This window comes from Chrysochloris asiatica, unplaced genomic scaffold (assembly GCF_000296735.1).
Source record: "Chrysochloris asiatica unplaced genomic scaffold, ChrAsi1.0 scaffold00005, whole genome shotgun sequence".
In the NCBI taxonomy this organism is placed as follows: domain Eukaryota; kingdom Metazoa; phylum Chordata; class Mammalia; order Afrosoricida; family Chrysochloridae; genus Chrysochloris; species Chrysochloris asiatica.
This window is the reverse complement of record NW_006408523.1, coordinates 17,516,316-17,536,371: the sequence shown is the minus strand read 5'-3', so window position 1 is coordinate 17,536,371 and position 20,056 is coordinate 17,516,316. Positions and strand designations below refer to the sequence as shown.

General features: G+C 40.8%; 1 protein-coding gene across 3 annotated transcripts in view; it reads left to right on the top strand.

Moving 5' to 3' along the window:
• Window positions 1-20,056, top strand: part of CLDN10 (claudin 10) — a 178,216-nt gene that overhangs the window by 145,439 nt on the left and 12,721 nt on the right. For all 3 annotated transcript variants that reach the window (XM_006831999.1, XM_006831998.1, XM_006832000.1), the window contains exons 2-3: window positions 3,577-3,738; window positions 3,828-3,909. In XM_006831999.1, coding sequence (XP_006832062.1) covers window positions 3,577-3,738; window positions 3,828-3,909 — 244 coding nt within the window. The remainder of the gene's footprint in view (window positions 1-3,576; window positions 3,739-3,827; window positions 3,910-20,056) is intronic.

Here is a 20,056-nt window from a genome sequence, read left to right as displayed (position 1 = left end):
TCCTTTCAAAGAACCTCTTGAACTTTAGCTGAGAATCATTTTCTCAAGCCATGTTATTTTTCATACATGCCATCTATTTTTGTTAGTGGAAATGTTTGCCATTTCTCCTAAGAGACTTAACTATAAATTATACTTCAGAGAACTTCTAAGTAAATATGTTCATGCCTCAGCACCTTAATGTCTTAATTAGCTATTAAGGGTGTCGATAAATTAGACCTGTCAAAATAATGACCTCCTTGACTAGGATTTTACTGCCACTTCCCCCTGATGGGGTTACTTGAAATACATTTTACCCACAGTAACTGTTTGAAAAAGCAAGGTTGTTGAGGTCTGCATTTCAAAAGAGAAGCTCTGGAAGAATTTACTTTAAATCTTTTCAGGCCAGAGTACCTGGGTGATTATAAGCACAGGTAGTTCCTAATATACAAACATCTTGATTACATTTATGTCTGGCAGAGCAGTTTATTCCCAGGAAGCCTGTTCCATGCTTTTTGCTCCCATTTCAGAAACTCGGGAAAATAATTGGCTTTCTGAAGTAACTTACTTTTATTCCTATAAAAAGCTAACAAGTTATTTCTGCTTTTAACACGCTTGGAGTTATTTCTGCTTTTAACAGCTTTTACCTTGCCCTTCATATCGTGTTCTGGCTAGTTATAAAGAATGACAGGACCCTGTCAGAACATTCCCTTTCTATCTCTCCTCTCTACCATTCCAAAAGATCAAAGCAGTTCCTGCTGCAAGAACAAGGGCTGAGAAAGATCTCAGCGTAAGAAACTCACAGAAAAATGACTGGGAAATGGATAAAATTAAAGGACAATGATTTCTTTTCCAGTCATGTTAAGGCCTGGCCTGGGATTCTAACCATCTGGGAAAATATATTCCATGTTCTATGAGACCAGATTGTAGAATTTGACCTCCTACGTTTTCTGTTAATAAAGTCTATAAGATAACTAAGTAAATGTTAGGATGGTGCAGGATAAAGCTTTCTCAGATCGTTTATGTTTTGTGTTAGAGAGGCTTGCTTATCCCCCTCCATTTTTGTTTGTCTGCTTAATGATTGCAGTTAAAGTCCTCCAAAATCCCTCCAAACTGTAACTTAGAATAATCAGTCTAAAAAATTATCAAGCCACACTGTTCAAGTAGCTCTGGATGTAAATGATGAAGACTCTTTTAATTTTGTAAGAAACTAACAAGTTTCTTGTCTCTCTCTGTGCTTTCGTCTCCTCTACCTGGGCTCCGGGTGGGAGACTTTCAGGTTGAAGTTTACAATCGAGCTGGTTCCAAATTTGGTAGCAGAAACCCAGAAAATCCTGCTGCGTGATTATTGCCATCAAAATCAGCCCCTGTTATTCGGTTTTGCTAAAAATAAGTTACTTTGGCCATTTTTCATAACCTCACTATGAGTGGCATGATTTTCTATCTGGAAGTAAAACACACATGATCAAATAGGAGGTCACTGTCATTGCAGTCTGAATTTCTGAGAGCCTAGAGTTTATTACAACGAAATGGAAAACATTACTCCCTTTGCTCCTGAAAATGGGTCCTACCATTCTAAGACTATGCCGTTGTGAGGTGTCATCAAGCTAGTTCAAGTTCATAGCGACCCTCATCACAACAAAAAGAACCACTGTCCAGTCCTTACGTTTGAGCCTTACGTTTGACCTCATATTCCTTACGTTTGAGCCCATTGTTCCTGCCACTGTGTCAGTCCATCTGACCCTCCACTTTACTAAGCAGGATGCCCTTCGCCAGGGACTGGTTCTTCCTAACGACGTGACTATAATCATACTATAACCTAAGACTATCATCATCACAAATTCAGGGAGTAAATGCTGGTAGGTGACTTCTAGTTCGTATGTCTTTGGGAAAGAATGAAAATTTTACTGTAGGCTTTATTTGAACACTAATCATAAATGATTTTCTGTATCTTGGCATGTAGACTTATTTCATATTAAACTAGAATCTTCAGTTCCAGGTATAAACCTGTTCATTTGCTTAAGAAATATTTACTTATACCTATTCAGTAAGTGTACCTAATATTGGTCTACTATCAATATTTCAGACTGAAATATGACACTGTTTCTGATTGAAATAAAAGATGACCTTGTGTGGTTAAAGTTTATTAGGGGGAATGATCAAACAAACAGAACACACTTTGAAAGTACCTATTTATATGCCAACAGTTGCTGTGCTAATTCTGTTATTCTTTTACGAAACAATAATTTTTAAACCCCAATTTGTTTTATGTGCCCTAAAAACAAGAGAAGGGCATTAATATAGTTCATGCCTTCAACTCCCTGTGGTTCAACATATTTCAGTTGACTGGATTTATAAGCCTTAACTAATAAGTGGAGTATTCGCTAATGCTTCACTAATACTGGAATCTTTGTAAGGCGCTGTAGGATAAGCACTGAACTGCAAGGTTGGTTTGAACAAGGTCAGCAAATCAAACCAGCCACTCCTCTGAAACCCTCTACAGGGTTGCTATGAGTCAGAACTGATGCAACAGCACTTAACAACAACAACAACAATACTAGAAGGTTTGACTCTTTGGAAGCTTTGCTGTCCCATTACATTCCTGTAATGGGACATCTCATTATGCTTCACTTTATTGCACTGTGAAAATGTTGCCGTTTTTACAAATTGAAGGTTTGTGGCAACCCGGTGTGGAACAAGTCAACTGGTACCATTTTCCCAAAAGCATGTATGTGCTCACTTCATGGCTCTGTGTTACATTTGGTAAACTTTCAGTCTTTCAGACTTTTCATAATGCTATTGTGTACTTATTAGACTATAACATAGTACAAACACAACTTTTATAGCACTGGAAAACCAACATATTTATGACTTGCTTTATTATGAGCTCTACTTTCTTGCAGGGGTCTGGAGCTGAAACAGCAATCCCTCCGAGATATATCTGTGCCTATATAAATTTTAGGAATCCTAGTGTGGCACTGTGGGTTAATGCGCTGGACTGCGAAGTCATTTGAACTGTAAGGTCGGCAGTGCATGCTCACCAGCCACTCCTTGGAACCCCTATACAGGGTCACTATGAGTCAGAATTGACTCAATGGCACTTAACAACAGCATTATAAATTTTACAATTTTATAAAGTAAAAAGCAATAAGTCATCTATTTAAAAGGCCCAATGTGTGAAGGAATTAAAGGGTTTTGATAGTGGCAGGTAGGTGTTTCTCACAGTGAGAGGCACAGTTGGTATTCTTTGCATCTGTTCTGGCATGGACCCCATTTCTGCCCCTTACTAACTGCCCTCTGGTGACACATCATGTAACCTTGCGTGCTGCCTCAGTTTTCCTCATCAATGAAAATGGGAATAATCACACTCAGAGATCTATCCTGGGGATTATGCACAAACTGTACTTAGAAGTATGTGGCGTTGAAATCAGGCCCTCGATATGGTTGAACTTGCTTTCTCGTCTTTCCCCATGTTGTAACCGTTACAGTGATGTCTTTGGAAAAGAGAACTGTCATTCAGAATGACAATGTAAACTGAGAAGTTTCCCCTGAACTGTCCCACGTTTTATGTTAATATCAAATGAACTACTCTAATTGCAGGTTATATCCAGGCTTGTAGAGGACTTATGATCGCTGCTGTCAGCCTGGGCTTTTTCGGTTCCATATTTGCACTGTTTGGAATGAAGTGTACCAAAGTTGGAGGTTCAGATAAAGCCAAAGCTAAAATTGCATGCTTGGCTGGAATTGTTTTCATACTCTCAGGTAAATGGCAAATTTCTTCCAAACAAGGTACTGTATGATATTAATGAACTCACACTTACAATACTATTTTCTTTCTGGTACTTTTATAGGGCTGTGCTCAATGACCGGCTGTTCCCTGTATGCAAACAAAATCACAACGGAATTCTTTGATCCTCTCTATGTTGAGCAAAAGTAAGCGTTTTTCTCAGTATGTTTTCAACTCATAGGAAATGTATATACATTAATATTCTAAATTAAGTTACATGAATTTCCTACATGGCGTGTGAAATATTCTGGTATTTAATGACAGCATTCAAGACTTAAAATATTGTGCAATATGGATAGAAAAATTAAAACCAAACCTACTGCGGTCAAGTCGACTCTTACCATAGTGACCTTATTTATAGGAGGAAGTAGCACTGCCCCTATAGAGTTTCCAAGGCTCTAATCTTTCCAGAGGAGTTCTGGTATGACACTGTTGGATAAGCTGGACTGTTGACCACAAGGTTGGCAGTTCAAATCCACTAGAAGCTCCTTAGAGCTCACAGGGTCGCCATGAGTCAGAACTGATGCAATGGCACTTGACAACGATCGCAACAATCTTTACAGAAATAGTCTGCCACATTTTTATCCCAAGGAGAAACTGGTGGGTTCAAACTGCCGGTCTTTCGGCTTGCAGCCAAGTGCTTCAAGTGCTGCGCCACCACGGCTCATTTACATTGCCAAAAGATGCACTTAAATATGTCATTCATATTATATACTGTCTTTTTTTTTTTATTTCTTTCTTTTTTTATTGACATATAACCACTTGCTATATTATTCACCCATTCAAAGTGTATTATCTACTGGTTTTTTAGTCAATTGATAAAGTCAAGATTAGAGCATTTTTCATCATGTTAGAAAGAAAAGCCCCTACCCTGTAGCTGTAACCTGCTCCAATACTTCCATCCCCAGCCTTAAGCAACCACTCAATTGACTTTTGGTCTCCATACAGAGAGTACCCTGTCCTGGACATATCCTATGGATGGTATCATACAGTATGTGGACTTTATGATGGGCTTCTTTCACTTAGCATGATATTTTCAATGTTCATTCATGTCATGTCATGTATCAATTCTTAATTGCCTTTTTATGACTAAATAATATGCCATCGTGTGGCTGTATCACATTTTGTTTATCTGTTCATCATTGATGAACATTTGGGTTGTTTCCACTGTTCGTGTTACATAATGTCTTGACTCTAAATAGCTCAAGGCATGGGATGTGTGACTATAAACTTTATCTACTGAACATCTAAAATTCAAGTCAAGAAGAGGAAAAGGGGATGGGATGGGAGAATAGAAAACTAAAAGTTCGGCTTCATTGTTGACCATCCAAAATGGTGTTCCAGATTCCAGTCCCTGGCCAGATTTCTTAATAAACCTTTTATATTTTCTCTAGTAGTTACTTCCTTAAAAAGCTCTACAACCTTCCTTTGACAAAACTTTGTATAAAAACTGCTGTAAGAGTATGGCATAGATACCCAATATGACTTTCTCAGTTACACATGACTGCTTTATCATTGACAGATCCGTTTGTCTGGTTTTTAAACTACGGGCTATTGCTTTCTGTAGTTTCTCTAGGCTTATTTCTTTGGATTGGAAAACCCAAGGGAAACCAAATCAGGAATAATAATATTCATATAAAATATTTTTTCTTATATGAGAACACACCCATGTGTTGTTATTGCTACTGTTGTTGGGTGCCATTGAGTTGGTTCTGACTCATGGTAACCTATTCACAACAGAACAAAACACTACCCAGTCTTGCACCATACTCACAGTTGTTATATTTGAGCCCTTTGTTGCTGCCACTGTGTTAATCCATCTCCTTGGGGCTCTTCCTCTTTTTCATTGACCCTTTGCCAAGTATGATGTCCTTCTCAAGGGAATAGCCCATCCTGACAACATGTCTAAAGCATGAGAGATAAAGTCTCACTATCCTTGTTTCTAAAATCTTTACGGGAGTAGAAAGCCTCATCTTTCTCCCGTGGAGCAGCTGGTAGTTTTGAACCGCTGACCTTAAGGTTCGCAGCCTGATTCGTAACCACTATGTTACACCCTCGGAAACCCTGTACAGGGTTGCTATGGGTCGGAACCGACTCGACGGCACTTAACAACAACAACATTCTTGTTTCTAAGGAGCATCCTACCTCTACTTCTTCCAAGACAGATTTGTTTGTTCTTCTGGCAGTCCATGGTAATTTCAGTCGTCTTCACTAACACCATGATTCAAATGCATTGATTCTTCCATAGTTTTCCTCATTCATTGTCCAACTTTCACATGCATATGAGGCGATTGAAAATGTCATAGCTTGGGTCAGGTGCACCTTAGTCTTCAAACTGCCATTGTTGCTCTTGAACACTTTAAAGAGGTCTTTTGCAGCAGATTTGCCTAATGTAATATGTCCTTTTACTTCTTGAGTGATGCTTCCTTGAGTATTGATTGTGGATCCAAAAAATGAAGTCTTTGACAACTTCAATCTTTTCTCCATTTATCATCTATTGGTTCAGTGGTGAGGATTTTTGTTTCTTTACATTGAGGTGCAATCCATACCGAAGGCTGTGGTCTATGGTCTTCATCAGTATTTTCAGTCCTCTTCACTTCCTGCAAGAAAGATCGTATCATCTGCATATCACAGGTTATTGAATCTTCCTCCAATCCTGATGCCACGTTCTTCTTCATATAATCCAGCTTCTCTGATTATTTGATCAGCATACAGATTGATTAAGTATGGTGAAAGAATACAACCCTGGCACACACCTTTCCTGACTTTAAACCATTCAGTATCCCCTTGTTCTGTTCAAGCAACTGTCTCTTAATCTATATATAGGTTGCTCATGAGTGCAATTAAGTGGTCTGGGGTCCCCATTCTTCTCAATGTTATACAAAGTTCCTTATGATCCACACAGTAGAATGCCTTTGCACAGTCAACAATGCACAAGTAAATATCTTTCTGATATTCTCTGTTTTTGTCCAAGATCCATCTAACATCAGCAATCATATCCCTAGTTCCACTTGCTCTTCAGAATCTAGCTTGCATTTTTGGCAGCTCCCTGTTGCTGTACTGCTGCAAAATTTTACTTTGTAAAATTATCTTCAGCAAAATTTTACTTTGTGATATTAATGATATTGTTTGATGATTTTTACATCCCATTTGGTTACCTTTCTTTGGAATGGGCACAAGATGGATCTCTTTAATTGGTTGGCCAAGTTGCCATCTTCCATATTTCTTGGCCTAGTGGAATGAGTGCCTCCAGTGCTGTATCAGTTTGTTGAAACATTTCAGTTTGTGTTCTGTCAATTCCTGGAGTGGCGTTTTTCACCAAAGCCTTCAGCCCAGCCTGGACTTCTTTCAGTATCCTCAGTACTTGATCATATGCTGTCTCCTAAAATGGTTTAGCATCGACTGATTCATTTTAATACAGTGACTTTGTGTTACACAATATTTCTTTCATCTTCATTTGCTGCTTTCTGCCTCATTCAATATTTTGTCCCTTGTTGTTGTTGTTAAGTGCTGTCTAGTCAGTTCTGACTCATAGCGACCCTGTATATGTTTTCTGAGGAGCTGCTGGTGAGCTTGAGCCGCTGACCTTGTGGTTCAAACCAACTGTGCATTAACCCACAGCATCACACCAGGACTCCATTTTGTCCCTAGAATCTTCAAGTATTTCAAGACAAGACTTGAATTTTCTTCAGTTCTTTCAGCCTAAGAAATGCTGTATGGGTTCTTCCCTTACACATTTGTAGAAAACCACATGGATATATGTGTGTAATGCTATCAGTTAATCTAATCATTCTTTTTCAGATTTCAAATCATATATTATAGAATTTAAAAAAAAAAACTAATTCCTAAAATAATTGGTCAAGTGTGCACGACTTCTCTCTGGTAGATTTAGAAATCCTAATTCTCCATTTCTGTCTTTGGGATATGTTATGTGTAATTGATCAGTGTTCATGGAATATAAAACACATGGATCACCATGTAGCTAAATCAACTCAATAGCAACAGTGTGTGTTCTTAATATATATATATTTATATATCATGAAAATAATAGTTAACGTATATTAAGGTACTAACACTACCCTCAGAGCATTATAAATATTATTTTTATTTAATTCTTACACACTTTTGTAAAGATAAGGAAAAAAGCCAAAGGAACAACAAACCCGATAGGCTGACTAGACTTTGATTCAATCCAGGTGCTCAAGTGTTAAGAGTCCTTGCTGGAGAATGAATGCATGGGTTATAGTATTCTAATTCATCATTCTTGTGACAGTTTGCTGCATATTCTGTTCATCAAAGGGATTTCTTTTGAGCATTTAAAAAATAACTGTTATTTAGAAAGTTTACTAAACTGGCTACAAAATAGCTGTCTTGTGGCCCAATCTAACTTTTGCTTTCTTGCCTATGTTAAAAAAGTGTGTCCTGATTTATACATTTTCTCTTTATTTAATGTTGCTAATGAAATTTGAACAGGTGTACATGACACCAAATGCTGAGATGAAAACTGAGACTGTGTTTTCTGAGGATTAGCGATGAGCATCCAGATATTTAAATGAAACTTGCATTTTTATTTCACCATTAGGGAACTTAAGTGCAAAACAAAACCATATTATTGATGTTGCTAACTTGGGGGATGATTTTTTCTATGTCCGTATTTCTATTTTTCTGACAGTTATTAAAGATGTCTTTGTCAGGATCTTGACAATTGTCTGAATCTTCCCTCCGAAGGTCACAGTGTGTTCGGATGTGCACCGTCACTTAATCGGTCCTTTGTGTGGGTTTCTTCCTTTGCTGTTACGTACTCAGTCGCCTCATCGGAGTTTCGTACTCCTGTTTCTGATTTTGATGAAACTCACTTCAGTTATTGTGTACTGTGTACTATGGTAGACTTTTTTCTTTTTTCCAAATTCTTAGTGTTACATCATTACCCTCCTCATCTTTCTCAGTGTCTACTATGTCTCTTTGTGTCTGTTTTCATCTGTAGCAGGGATAATAAGAGATAATAACAGTACCCATTGCATGGAATTGCAGTGAGGATTTATACAAATGTGTTGTTGTTGTTAAGTACTGTTGGGTTGGTTCAAACTTATAGCGACTCTGTATAGAGTTTTCCAAGGAGTGACTGATGGGTTTGAACTACCAACCTTGCAGTTAACAATCCAGTGCTTATCCTACAGTGCCACACCAGGACTGCATATATGTATATACGTGTAAACACACACAAGGGGGCTTCAAAAAGGTCATGGAAAAATTAAATTCCATTTTCTCCCTCATACATGCTTACAACTAGTTAACACAGACCAAACACCTTGTATTTGCTATTACTTGTCTTTTCATTGTGAATTGGGTAAACTTCACCAAGCAGACCTTCCGTTTTACACTCAGCAATTCATGCACATTTAGTTTCCTCTCTCTCAGTGCTTGTAATTCCCTCAATTATCATCACTTATTCCACTTCCTGAAGTCCTGGTGTGGCACTGCGGGTTAATGCACTAGACCGCAAAATTGGTTTGAACCACTAGGTCGGCAGTTCAAGCTCACCAGCCACTCCTTGGAAACCCTATACAGAGTCACTATGGGTCAGAACTGACTTGACAACACTTAACAACAATGATGACAACATTACCCTTCTTGGGTTTCCTGCTTAGCTTCCATTCCTCTGTCTTTCCTAATTCAGAACTTTTTCATTGGGTAAATTCTGTCTTTGGATCTCAAGTGGTTGATAATTCTAAGGTGTGTATGCCTCATTGGTGTTATTGTTCCCTTATAGGCTTGTCTATTATTTGGCTAAAAATTGAATTGTGGGGGTGAGTTCAGTTCCAGACCCAGAGGGTGACTAAGGGTCATAGACTTGGGGGTTGCATCAGTTTCTGGCCAACCAGTACACCTGGTTTTGGGTTTTTTTTTCATGAGTTTGAGTTTTGTTCCATATTTTTCTCCCACTCAGAGCAGGTGGAAGTAGTAGCCAGGTACCCTCTAGTTCTGGTCTCAAGGTCTTGAAGACGGATGTTCATGTAGTCCACAAGTGCACAGAATCAGTTGTTCCCATGGGTCTTCAGCTTTCATTTCTCTTCTTTCCTCTGGACTGGGAGAGACCAATCATTGCACCTTAGTTGGCTGCTTGTGAGCTTTTAAGACCCCAGTTGCTACTCACCAAAGTAGGATGTAGATTGTTGTCTTTGTGGAGTATGTTATGTCAATTGACCATGGTGTACCCCAAGACTGTGGTCCTGAACCCTCAGGCCCGTTCCTTCAAGATCGTTGATAATATCTACGTAGTTTTCCTAACTTTCCCCCTGTGTGCTCTACCACATTCGTGAATGTATTTGCAGCAAAGGTAAAATACCCAGGTACAAATATCCTCCATCAACCCTGTAGATATTTATGGGTCTACTCCCACATGTATTTGCTGCTATCCTGGTGTAGTGCTGTGGATTACTGCATTGGACAGCAAAGTCAGCACCTAACAACAACAAAATTTAAGATGTGACTTATCCTTATAGATTTATTTGCTCTTTTCTGCAATGACTTAAACATGTAACAGCTACAATTTTCTAACTACCTTATGTAATTTAAAACACAAGAGATATGTATTATGAAAACAACATTGTTTATAAATTGGTAATATTTTCAAATAATGGGCTCTACATATCAAGGCCTTACAGAAAACATAGACTTTGTAGAGCACCCACTTACAGAGAACACGTTAACTCCTTGAGGTTGGAGTAGGACCTTTGCCATATTTGTGTGTGTTCCCTACAATGCCTTGCACAAAGAAAAGCCCTCCGTCAATGACTTGAATCCAACCCAGGTGGATCAAAGAATTATCACTGACTGAGAATTATCAATGCAATCAGATTCTCATTACCCACTTGGATAAGAAAGGACATTAAAATGACACAGGACTTCTATTGGAATTCACAGATTTCATTAAAAAAAAATCTATTAAAAACTGGTAAATAGATTAACTTGATTTCACTTATTATTCCTATATCAGCATACTTCAGTAAAGGAGAAAGAGATAAAAATTAGGAAAATCAATAAACTATTAATTGAATAACACAAAATAAACTAGGTTTTATAAGTCATAGATAGATAGGTAAGTAGGTATATAGGCAGATGTTGTTGTTGTTGTTGTTAAGTGCCGTCGAGTCGGTTGATAGTTAGATAAATATATAGAGAGAGGTAGTCATCAAGTTACCTTTAACTCATGGCAAGCCTATGTCTAATAGATGAAAGAAACTGTTTTGCTTCATCCTTATAATAGTCACCATGTTTGAGTCCATTATTACAACTATTGTGTTAATCCACCTAACCAAAGGCTCCCAGGCAAGCTCCTGTTGGCTCTTTGCTTCACCAAATATAATGTCTTCTTCTAGCAATGGATCCCCCTTGATGGTATGTCCAATCTTTTCTCCATTTATCATGATGCTTATGTAAGCAAGTCACAGTGTCCTGCTATAAACCATAAGATTGTCCTTGGCCAATTTTTAGACGTGTGGGTCACCAGACCTTTCTTCATAGTCTTAGTCTAGAAACTCCACTGAAGCTAGTCCACCAGAGGTGACCCTGCTGGTCTTTGATGTATGGATGTCATAGCTTCCAGCATCGTAGCAACATCAGCAACAAAATCCCTATGGCATTCCTACTGTGTCAGCCACCACAGTACAACAAACTGGTAGCTTGTGGTTCATTGGTACGGTATTAATAAATTCGTTTTTAAGACAAGATTTTGATTTGGTATATTCGAGGGACTCATGCTTCCTTTATTGTTGCTGTTAGGTGCTACCAAGTAGGTTCTGACTCATAGTGACCTCATGTACAACAGAATGAAACACTGTGCACGCAGTCCTGCGTCATCCTCACAGTCACTCCCCTTGAGACCATTTCTGCTGCCACTATTCCGATCCATCTTGTTGGAAGTTTTCCTCGTTTTTGCTGACCCTTTACTTTACCAAGCATGATGTCCTTCTCTAGGGACCGGTCCCTCCTAATAACATAGCCGAAGTATGAAAGACAAAGTCTCGCCATCTTGGGCTCTAAGGAGCATCTGGTTGTATTTCTTCCAACACAGATTCGTTTGTTCTTCTGGCAGTCCATGGTGCTTTTAGTATTCTCCTCCAACACCATAACTCAAATACATAGATTCTTCTACAGTCTTCCTTATTTGTTGCCCAACTTTCACATGTATGCGGTGATTGTGAGTTGGGCACACCTTAGTCCTCAAAATGACATCTTTGTTCTTGAGCACTTTAAAAAGTGCTGCAGATTTTCCCAATGCATTATGTTATTTGGTTTCTTGATTGCTGCTTCCATGAGTGTTGATAGTGGATCCAAGCAAAATGAAGTCTTTGACAACTTCAATATTTTCTCCATTTATAATGATGCTATTTATTGTGGATTAGGTTATCCTGGTGTAGCACTGTAGGATAAGCACTAAACTGCAAGGTTGATTTAAATCACTAAGTCAACAGTTCAAACCCACCAGCCGCTCCTCGGAAAACCTATGCAGGATCACTATGAGTCGGAACTGACTCGACAGCACTTGACAACAGCAACAACAGGTTATGCCAAATGACCTAGATATCCCCCTGAACTTTGTTCCTAAGTCCTTCAGCTCAGTAACTCATTCCTTCTTGGTGTTATAGTTAAAATGTTTTCAAAACTTTGCCCTTGTGTGCTCTACTTTATCCTTGAATGTATTTGCAGCATATACAAATATATACATAGAAATATCCTCTGCCAAACCTTCATATTCTTGTGGGTGTACCACCCCACAAAAAGGTTCACCTCCCCACATCTGTTCAGCTTGCATGTCTATCCTGTGTCTAGATGTTGTTTGCTAGCACCATCATTGCAGGATTGTGTGTATAATGGTATTTATCTTTGTTGTCTTGTACTCTTGTGTATCTCCCAGTGAGTTCCCTTGCCTCTGGTCATGTTGTGCTTCCTTCTTCTTATTGTATTCTGCCTTTCCCTTCACCCAAGGTTTAATACATGTCTAATTTACTCTTAAACTTTCATCTGAACTACAATAAAAAATGAGTATAAAGTCAAAAATTTTTTCTATGATCTCAAAGAAAATTAATTCAATTATCTTTGAAATAAAAGAGAAATCTGAGCTATTTCAGGTAGAGAGCTGAAAAATGACACCAACTGTCCCTCCCAATGGCCACATGAACGCAGACATCATACTCACAGTTATGAGATTTATTAGGGAAGCTAACAGGTTACAGTGCAGGGTCAGAAAATGCTCAGGAAATAGGTCTTTGGTAAGGAGAGCTGTCTCTCTGCTGTGCCCACAGGCAGACCTCTCGCTGGCCCTCAGCCCCTTGGCCTGGCATCTACCCTGCTCAGGCAGTGTTACTAAGGTCTCTTAGTGCTGCATATAAATGCCCAACAGGCACTTCATTCTGCTACATAACCTCAGCATGAAGGCACTCAACTCTGGCTCCATGGGCCAGCAAACCTAGTTTGCCAATTAAGTAGGCACCCCACTCCACAAACAAACCTCCTGCCCCAAAACACTTTGCTTTACTTGCCCCAGGAAGCTTTACTGGGACCAGGAAGTCCACTGATCTGTCTCATGTTCTGAATCTTTGTTCTGTTGCTGCTGCTGCCCCTCTCTTTCTCCTCCAGTGTCCTAGCTCTGTCTGCTGGATCCAGAAAGTTCAGTGCATAGGCATCTCAGGATCCAAAGGATGCATTCCACATCTGGCTCTTCTGCCTTGATGGTACAGATTCCCTCTGCCCTCTCTCTTCTCAGATGGCTTATTTTATACCCAGCAGAATGGCAACATTGACTAATCACAATTTACCCTGAATCATATAATCCCATCAATATCTTCCTCCACCTTCTCTCACCCAAACCCATCAGGAAAAAGTCATTTGGTGGGAGTTGACCAAGACTATGGCTAGAAGGGACATGACATCATTCATGGCACCTCAGAGCGTACTGATTTCTCAACACAGGGTGATGCTGGAAGGCACACTGGCCTTTTTCTTCACATCATTACCGTAGACAGCCTTCTTTCATAAGCCAGCTACCACCAAATAGCATCTTTCCCTTCAGCCCTAGAAGGTATGATGGTAGCACAGGTGTGTGTGTTGGGGGGGTGGGAGGTTCTTAGGAAGGACAATGCAAGATCGTTACTTACCATGTGCTCTGGGTTATATTGCTGATGAGTAAACCCTACAATGCACTGGAAAGTACTCACAGAACATGTGCTGGTGGTTCTTGGTTTGAAGGATTCTGTACGATAGTAACAGGGCTGGTGTGGCTCTGTGGGATCAGCACTGGACTACGAACCACAAGGAAACCCTGTACAGGGTGGTTATGAGTCCGAACCAACTCGAAGGCACCTAACAACTATATTAAAAGAGTCCTGGAAGTGCTGGGGGCTGCTAATCACAAGGTTGGCTGTTCAAACCCTCCAGCCAGTATCTGTTTCCATAAAGATTTACAGTCTCGGAAACCCTACGTAGGGTCACTGAGGTGGAATAGCCTCAGTGGCAGTGAGGTTGCAGGAGAAAGGGCACGATACTAATTCCGTCTGCTTTGTAGTTTTCCAAGACATCCCTGTAAAAGGCACTCCTTGTTGCCTATGTTAAGAAACACAACTAAACTCATCAACAAAATCCCTGCTGCATTTGTACTGTGTGCAGAGAACTCAGCAGGAATTTGGTGTGTGGGAAAAACAGAGTGGCTTCTCGTGTATAGTTGGAGTACAGATTGTGGCGGTAACCCCATAAACTGCATTGTGCTTTCTGCTCAGTGGGTATTTTCAAACATTTCCTTTCCCACCGTGCATCTGGGAGAGATTTTCCTCCAAGTTACCGTCATTTGACAAAATCCAATGTTTAAAGAGTTTCATCTGTGTTTGTGCTCTGCCCCAACTTTGGAAACGGGAAACTTTGCCCCAGTTGTCCCTTTTGTTTTGCTTTCGTGCTTTCATTCAAGTTATGATGATATTTTATGATTCCAGTATGTGCTCATGCAAAGCCTCGAAAATGGTTTCTCAACTCTTCCCTTTAGGCCATTTCAAACCAACTTCCTTCTTTTTATTAAAATAATACTTACTGAATCCAAAACAAATCCATTCTCCTGCAGTCTTGTGGTAACAGAGGTAACCCTTAGCGTGATTCAACACACCAGGGTGTTGAAATTTAATTACATTAGGCCCACCATGGCTTTGTTGTCCAAACCACTAACTTCCTGAATGTCTTGCTCTGTGTACTCAAACTGTTCCAAGTTTGACATAAAGAAACCTCTTTCCAAATCCTGCAGAGTTGCACCAGTGAACCGATCATTGAGAAAACAGGACAGTGTGATATTAGACTGATGATTTTTTAATAAATAAGATGTATCATTCAGCCTTTGGCCTCAGATATTCCTGTGTTTGGGTCTTTTCATCCTCTATGTTTTTCTGTTTTCGGAATTTTGAGAACTGTGCAGTTATTTATCTCTAGCACTCTTCATTCACGGCATATACTTAGTTTCTACCTTAGGATTTAATCTTCACTTATGTAAATCTTTTCATCATTGTAGCTATGTATTGTGTGTGCCCTCAAATCAATTCAGATTCATAGCGATCCAACATGACAAAGTAGAACTGCTCCAAAGGTTTCCTAGTTTGAAACCTTGACTAGACCAGGTATCCAGGTCTTTTCTTCTGTGAGGCCGCTGTGTGTGTGTGGGGGGGAGGTGTGTGTGTGGGGGGGGTGATTTAAACCTCCAACCTCAAACTGTAAGGCAAGTGTTGAACCACTGTGCCACCAGGGGACTTTATGGCTGTTCGTTGTTGTTAAGTGTCATCTAGTCAGTTCCTACTCATAGAAACTCATATAGGGTTTCCGAGGAGTGGCTGGTGGATTTGAACCCCAAACCTTGTGGGTAGCAGACCAGTTCTTATCCTACAGCCCCCATACCAGGACTCCTATGGCTATTTAGTAGTTAGAAATAAACAATTGCGTCTACTTTGAGATAAATTCTCTTATTCATATTGTCTGCTAAGTTAAATGAACAATAGATAATTCAAGATATAAGTTTTGAGATTAAACACATTTTCCTGGGTGAGGTTGCAAAAAATAGTAATCTCACTAAGTGACCTCACTGAGCTATTTTGACTTCTTTCTTCTCTCCTGATGGTTATTTGATAAATTATGGATATTTGTAGATTTAAGCAACTCCATTCATGAAGCTTCATGAATGAACTCATGTGAATGTAGAGCTCACAGGTTCCTGGAGAGGAGATCCCAAGTCTGTGCCAAGTATTTAGAAGAAAACAGAATTCAACTTTGCATCCTAAGAAGGTGTTCTGCTAGGACAGCACTAGAATTGTTCTGATGCTTTCGTTATGATGCCATAATGTAAGAATCTGCTTGGAAACCAATGGTGGCAGCTGTATTTTGTTTTTACCGACTAGCACAGAACGGCATGTTTTCTGCCAGCTTGCCATGCCGTCTGGCAACTTGGCCTTGACTCACTGCTTCTCTCCTAATCCTGCTGGGTGGTTCACCAGTTGCCATCAACACTGACCCATGAGTGTGTCAGAGTAGAACTGTGCTCCATCGGGTTTTCAGCGGCTGATTTTTTTTTAAGAGTTCCAGGCTTTTCTTCCAAGGCACCTCTGGGTGACTCCAGCTTGCAAGATTTCAGTTAGCAGCTAAGTTGAGTGCATTAACCATTTGTACCATGTAGGAAGAAGTGCAGCCAAAGTGCTCCTTGGAGGCCAGGATGACCAAACTTCGTCTCTCGTACTTTGGACATATTGTCAGGAGGGACCAGTCGCTGGAGAAGGATATCATGTTTGCTAAGGTGGAGGGTAAGAGAAAAAGAGGAAGACCCCCAATGAGATGGATTGGCAAAGTGGCAGTGCTGATGGACTCAAGCGTGGCAACAGTAGTGAGGTTGGCCCAGGATCAGGCAGTGTTTCATTCTGCTGTGTATAAGGTCACTATGAGTCGGTATTGACTCGATGGCACCTAACAACAACTACCACATAGATTATCTGCTGGTTGGGATATCACCTGCTTTTTAGTCTCTCTGAAGATATACAGCCAGAATGCTCCTTAGAAGCCAGGATGGCCAGACTTCCTTCGTTTCTCATACTTCGGACATATTACCAGGAGACACCAATCCCTGGAGAAGGACATCATGCTTGGTAGAGTGGAGGATCAGCGAAACAGAGGAAGACCTCCAAGGAGGTGGATTGGCACGGTAGCAGCAGCATGGACTCAAGCACAGCAATGATTATGAGAATAGTGCAGGACGGGGCAATGTTTCGTTCCGTTGTGCATAAGGTCGTTATGAGTTTGTACCAATTCGATGGTACCTGGCAACAACGTAAGCCAGACCACAGCCATCTTGAAGCAGAGATCACGTTTGAGTAATTTGGATTCTCCGCTAGCTAGTCCAGGCTCCAGGACATGTGTAGCAAGGGTGGTAAATCAATAGTGGTGTCATGGTCTCTGCTGGAACAGGACTGAGCATGCTCATGGAAATACAGTAACGGCAATGGGGAGAGATGGCCACATAGGCTGTTTAAGAATGAGGACCAGATGTCCGTGCTGGCTGGGAGGAATCCCCATCAGCCACCTATTTGATGTGTAACGTCTCTCATCTGTGAAACAAGCATACTAGACACAATGAGGCTGTTGTGAGGATCAAATGAGATCAATAAATTTCAACCAATTAGGACAGTGCTTAGCACATAGTAAGCATAAATTGTGTTGTTCTGACTCACAGCAACCATGTATAGGGTTTCCAAGGAATGAATGGGTGGTATGTTTGAACCACTCACCTTGTGGTTAACAGCCCAATGCTTATCCTAGACCACCACACCAGGGCTTCTAAGCATAAATATTAGATATTATTTTAAAGGCAAATACCCTTAAGCATAGTATGTTACAGTACCAGTATATAACATTTGGAGTCCTGGTGTGGCACTGTGAGTTAATGCACTAGACCACAAAGTTGGTTTGAACTGAAAGATCGTTGGCTCAAACTCACCAGATGCTCCTCAGAAACCCTATACAGGGTTGCTATGAATTGGAACCAACTCTACTGCACTGAACAACAATATAGCCTTTATTATTGCTGTTGTTAGTTGTCATTGAGTTGGCTGTAACTTCTTGTGACCCCAACTACAAGAGAAAGAAACATTGTCCGGTTCTGCCTGGTCTCCAGGACCATTGGTAAGCTGGAGTCTATTGATGCAGCTATTGCGTATTTTGAGGGTCTTCTTATAGAGGAGTCTCATCTTCCAGCACCCTATCAGGGAATATTCTGTTGTGCTCTATACGGAATTTTCATTGGCTACTTTTCCAAAGTAATTCACCAAGCCTTTGTTCCTTGTCTCTCTTAGCCTGGGAGCTCCATTGAAGCCTGTCTGCCATGGGTGACCCTACTGGTATTATTTGAAGTATCAGTGCATAACTTCCCAACATCATAGCAACAAGCATGCCACCACAGTATGACAGACTGACAGGTGGTGGAGATTAAGGTTCGCAAACCAACACTAAATCAAACCCACTGCCATCGAGTGGGTTCTGACTCATAGCAACCGTATGTAGGATTTCTGAGACTGTACATTTTTACAGGAGCAGACAGCCTCATCTTCCTCCCTTGGAGGGACTGATGGGCTTGAACTACTGACTTTGCAGTCCAACACCTAACTGACAGTATCACCAGAGGTCCTTCGGGTTAGCAATTGAGAAGCGTATATATGGGAATGTTGGAGACCCAGTAGAATGAGCATTGTTGTAAGACACTAGGCTCTCAGCTGGTAGCACCATCTAGTTCTTCTGGTCTCAGCGTCATGGAGACTGATGTTCACGTGTGTCATTGGTCTGTTGGACAAGTTGATCCTAAGCATTTTCAGTTGTCATCACTCTTCTCTCCTCCACACATGGAGAGACCAATGGTTGCACTTCAGACTGCCACTCAGGAGTTGTTAAGATTCCAATCACTACTCACAAGAGTAGGATGTAGAACAGCGTCTTTGTGGACTGTTATGACAGTTGACCATGGCACCCTCCAAGACTGAGCCCCCAGGCCCAGAAACTTATTCCCTCAATGTGTTTGGCAATGTCGAACAAGTTTTCCATAATTTTACCCCCTGCATGCTCCACCTCATTCACAGATATGTTTGCTGCAAAAGTAAACACCCATGAGCAAATACCCTCTGTCAGAACTTTATATATTCTCCCTCCCACACCCATTCAGCCTGTGTATCTGCCTGTCCATGTATCTACCCATCGATCACCATTGTTGCAGGCTTGTATATATAACAGTATTCACCTCGGCACTAACTGTTACCTCCCACCCCTCCGCAGCATTTTCTACTCAGCTGGATCCGATGATTCACGGCAGTGGCTACACAAAACAGTTACAGGGTTTATTAGGAAACTTAAAAGGTTACAGTTCAGGCCTCTTCTCTCTGGCCCTCAGCCCTTGGCCTGGCCTCTGCTCTGCTCTAGCAATGTTACAAAGCTCTTTCAGGACTGCTGATAAAGGCCCACAGGACACACTACTCCACCACAAGCCTCAGCCTGAAGGCACTCAGCTGTAGCTCCCCAAATTAAGTGCCTGGAGGCACCCCCTCTGCAAGCAAGCCTCTTGCCCGAAGTCATACAGCTCTGCCCGCTCCATGGCCTAGCTAGGAAGCCCACCACTCTGGCTCATGCTCTGGTTCTTGGTTTTGCTGCTGCTGCTTCTTTGCCATTCCTCTAGTGCTTTAGCCATCTGTCCCTGGTCAAGGACGTTCCGTGTGCAGCGGTCTTTGGGTTCAAAGGCTGTGCTCCACTCCTGCCTCTTCCTCTTCGATGGTAGGGAGATACTCTTCCCTGCTCCACCCTGCTGCTGAGATGGCTCATTTTATACCTGCGCTAGAGTTCAAGTTTTTACAATTACAGTGAGCTTTGTTAACATCCACAGCTGAATCATGTTATCAGTATCTTCTCCCACCTTCTCTCACCCAGACCCAGTAGGACAAAAATGTTGTTTGGTGGGAGTTACAGACAATGGCTAGAAGAGACATTAAATCATTCACCACACTGCAACTACTAAACCCTTTACAAGTGCCGCCTCCGTGTCTTCACTTGTCTTCATTCTTCTGCCAACCTCCCTCTTGTATATTGCCTTTCCTGTCACCCAAATTAACATGTGTCTACCCTCTAACCAGCATATTACTCCCCTTCCCTTCCACCCCTAGTAAGCATCAAAGAATGTTTCTTTTAGCATGAAAACCTTCAGGCTTTTTACAATAGTGGTCTCATACAACATTTGTTTGA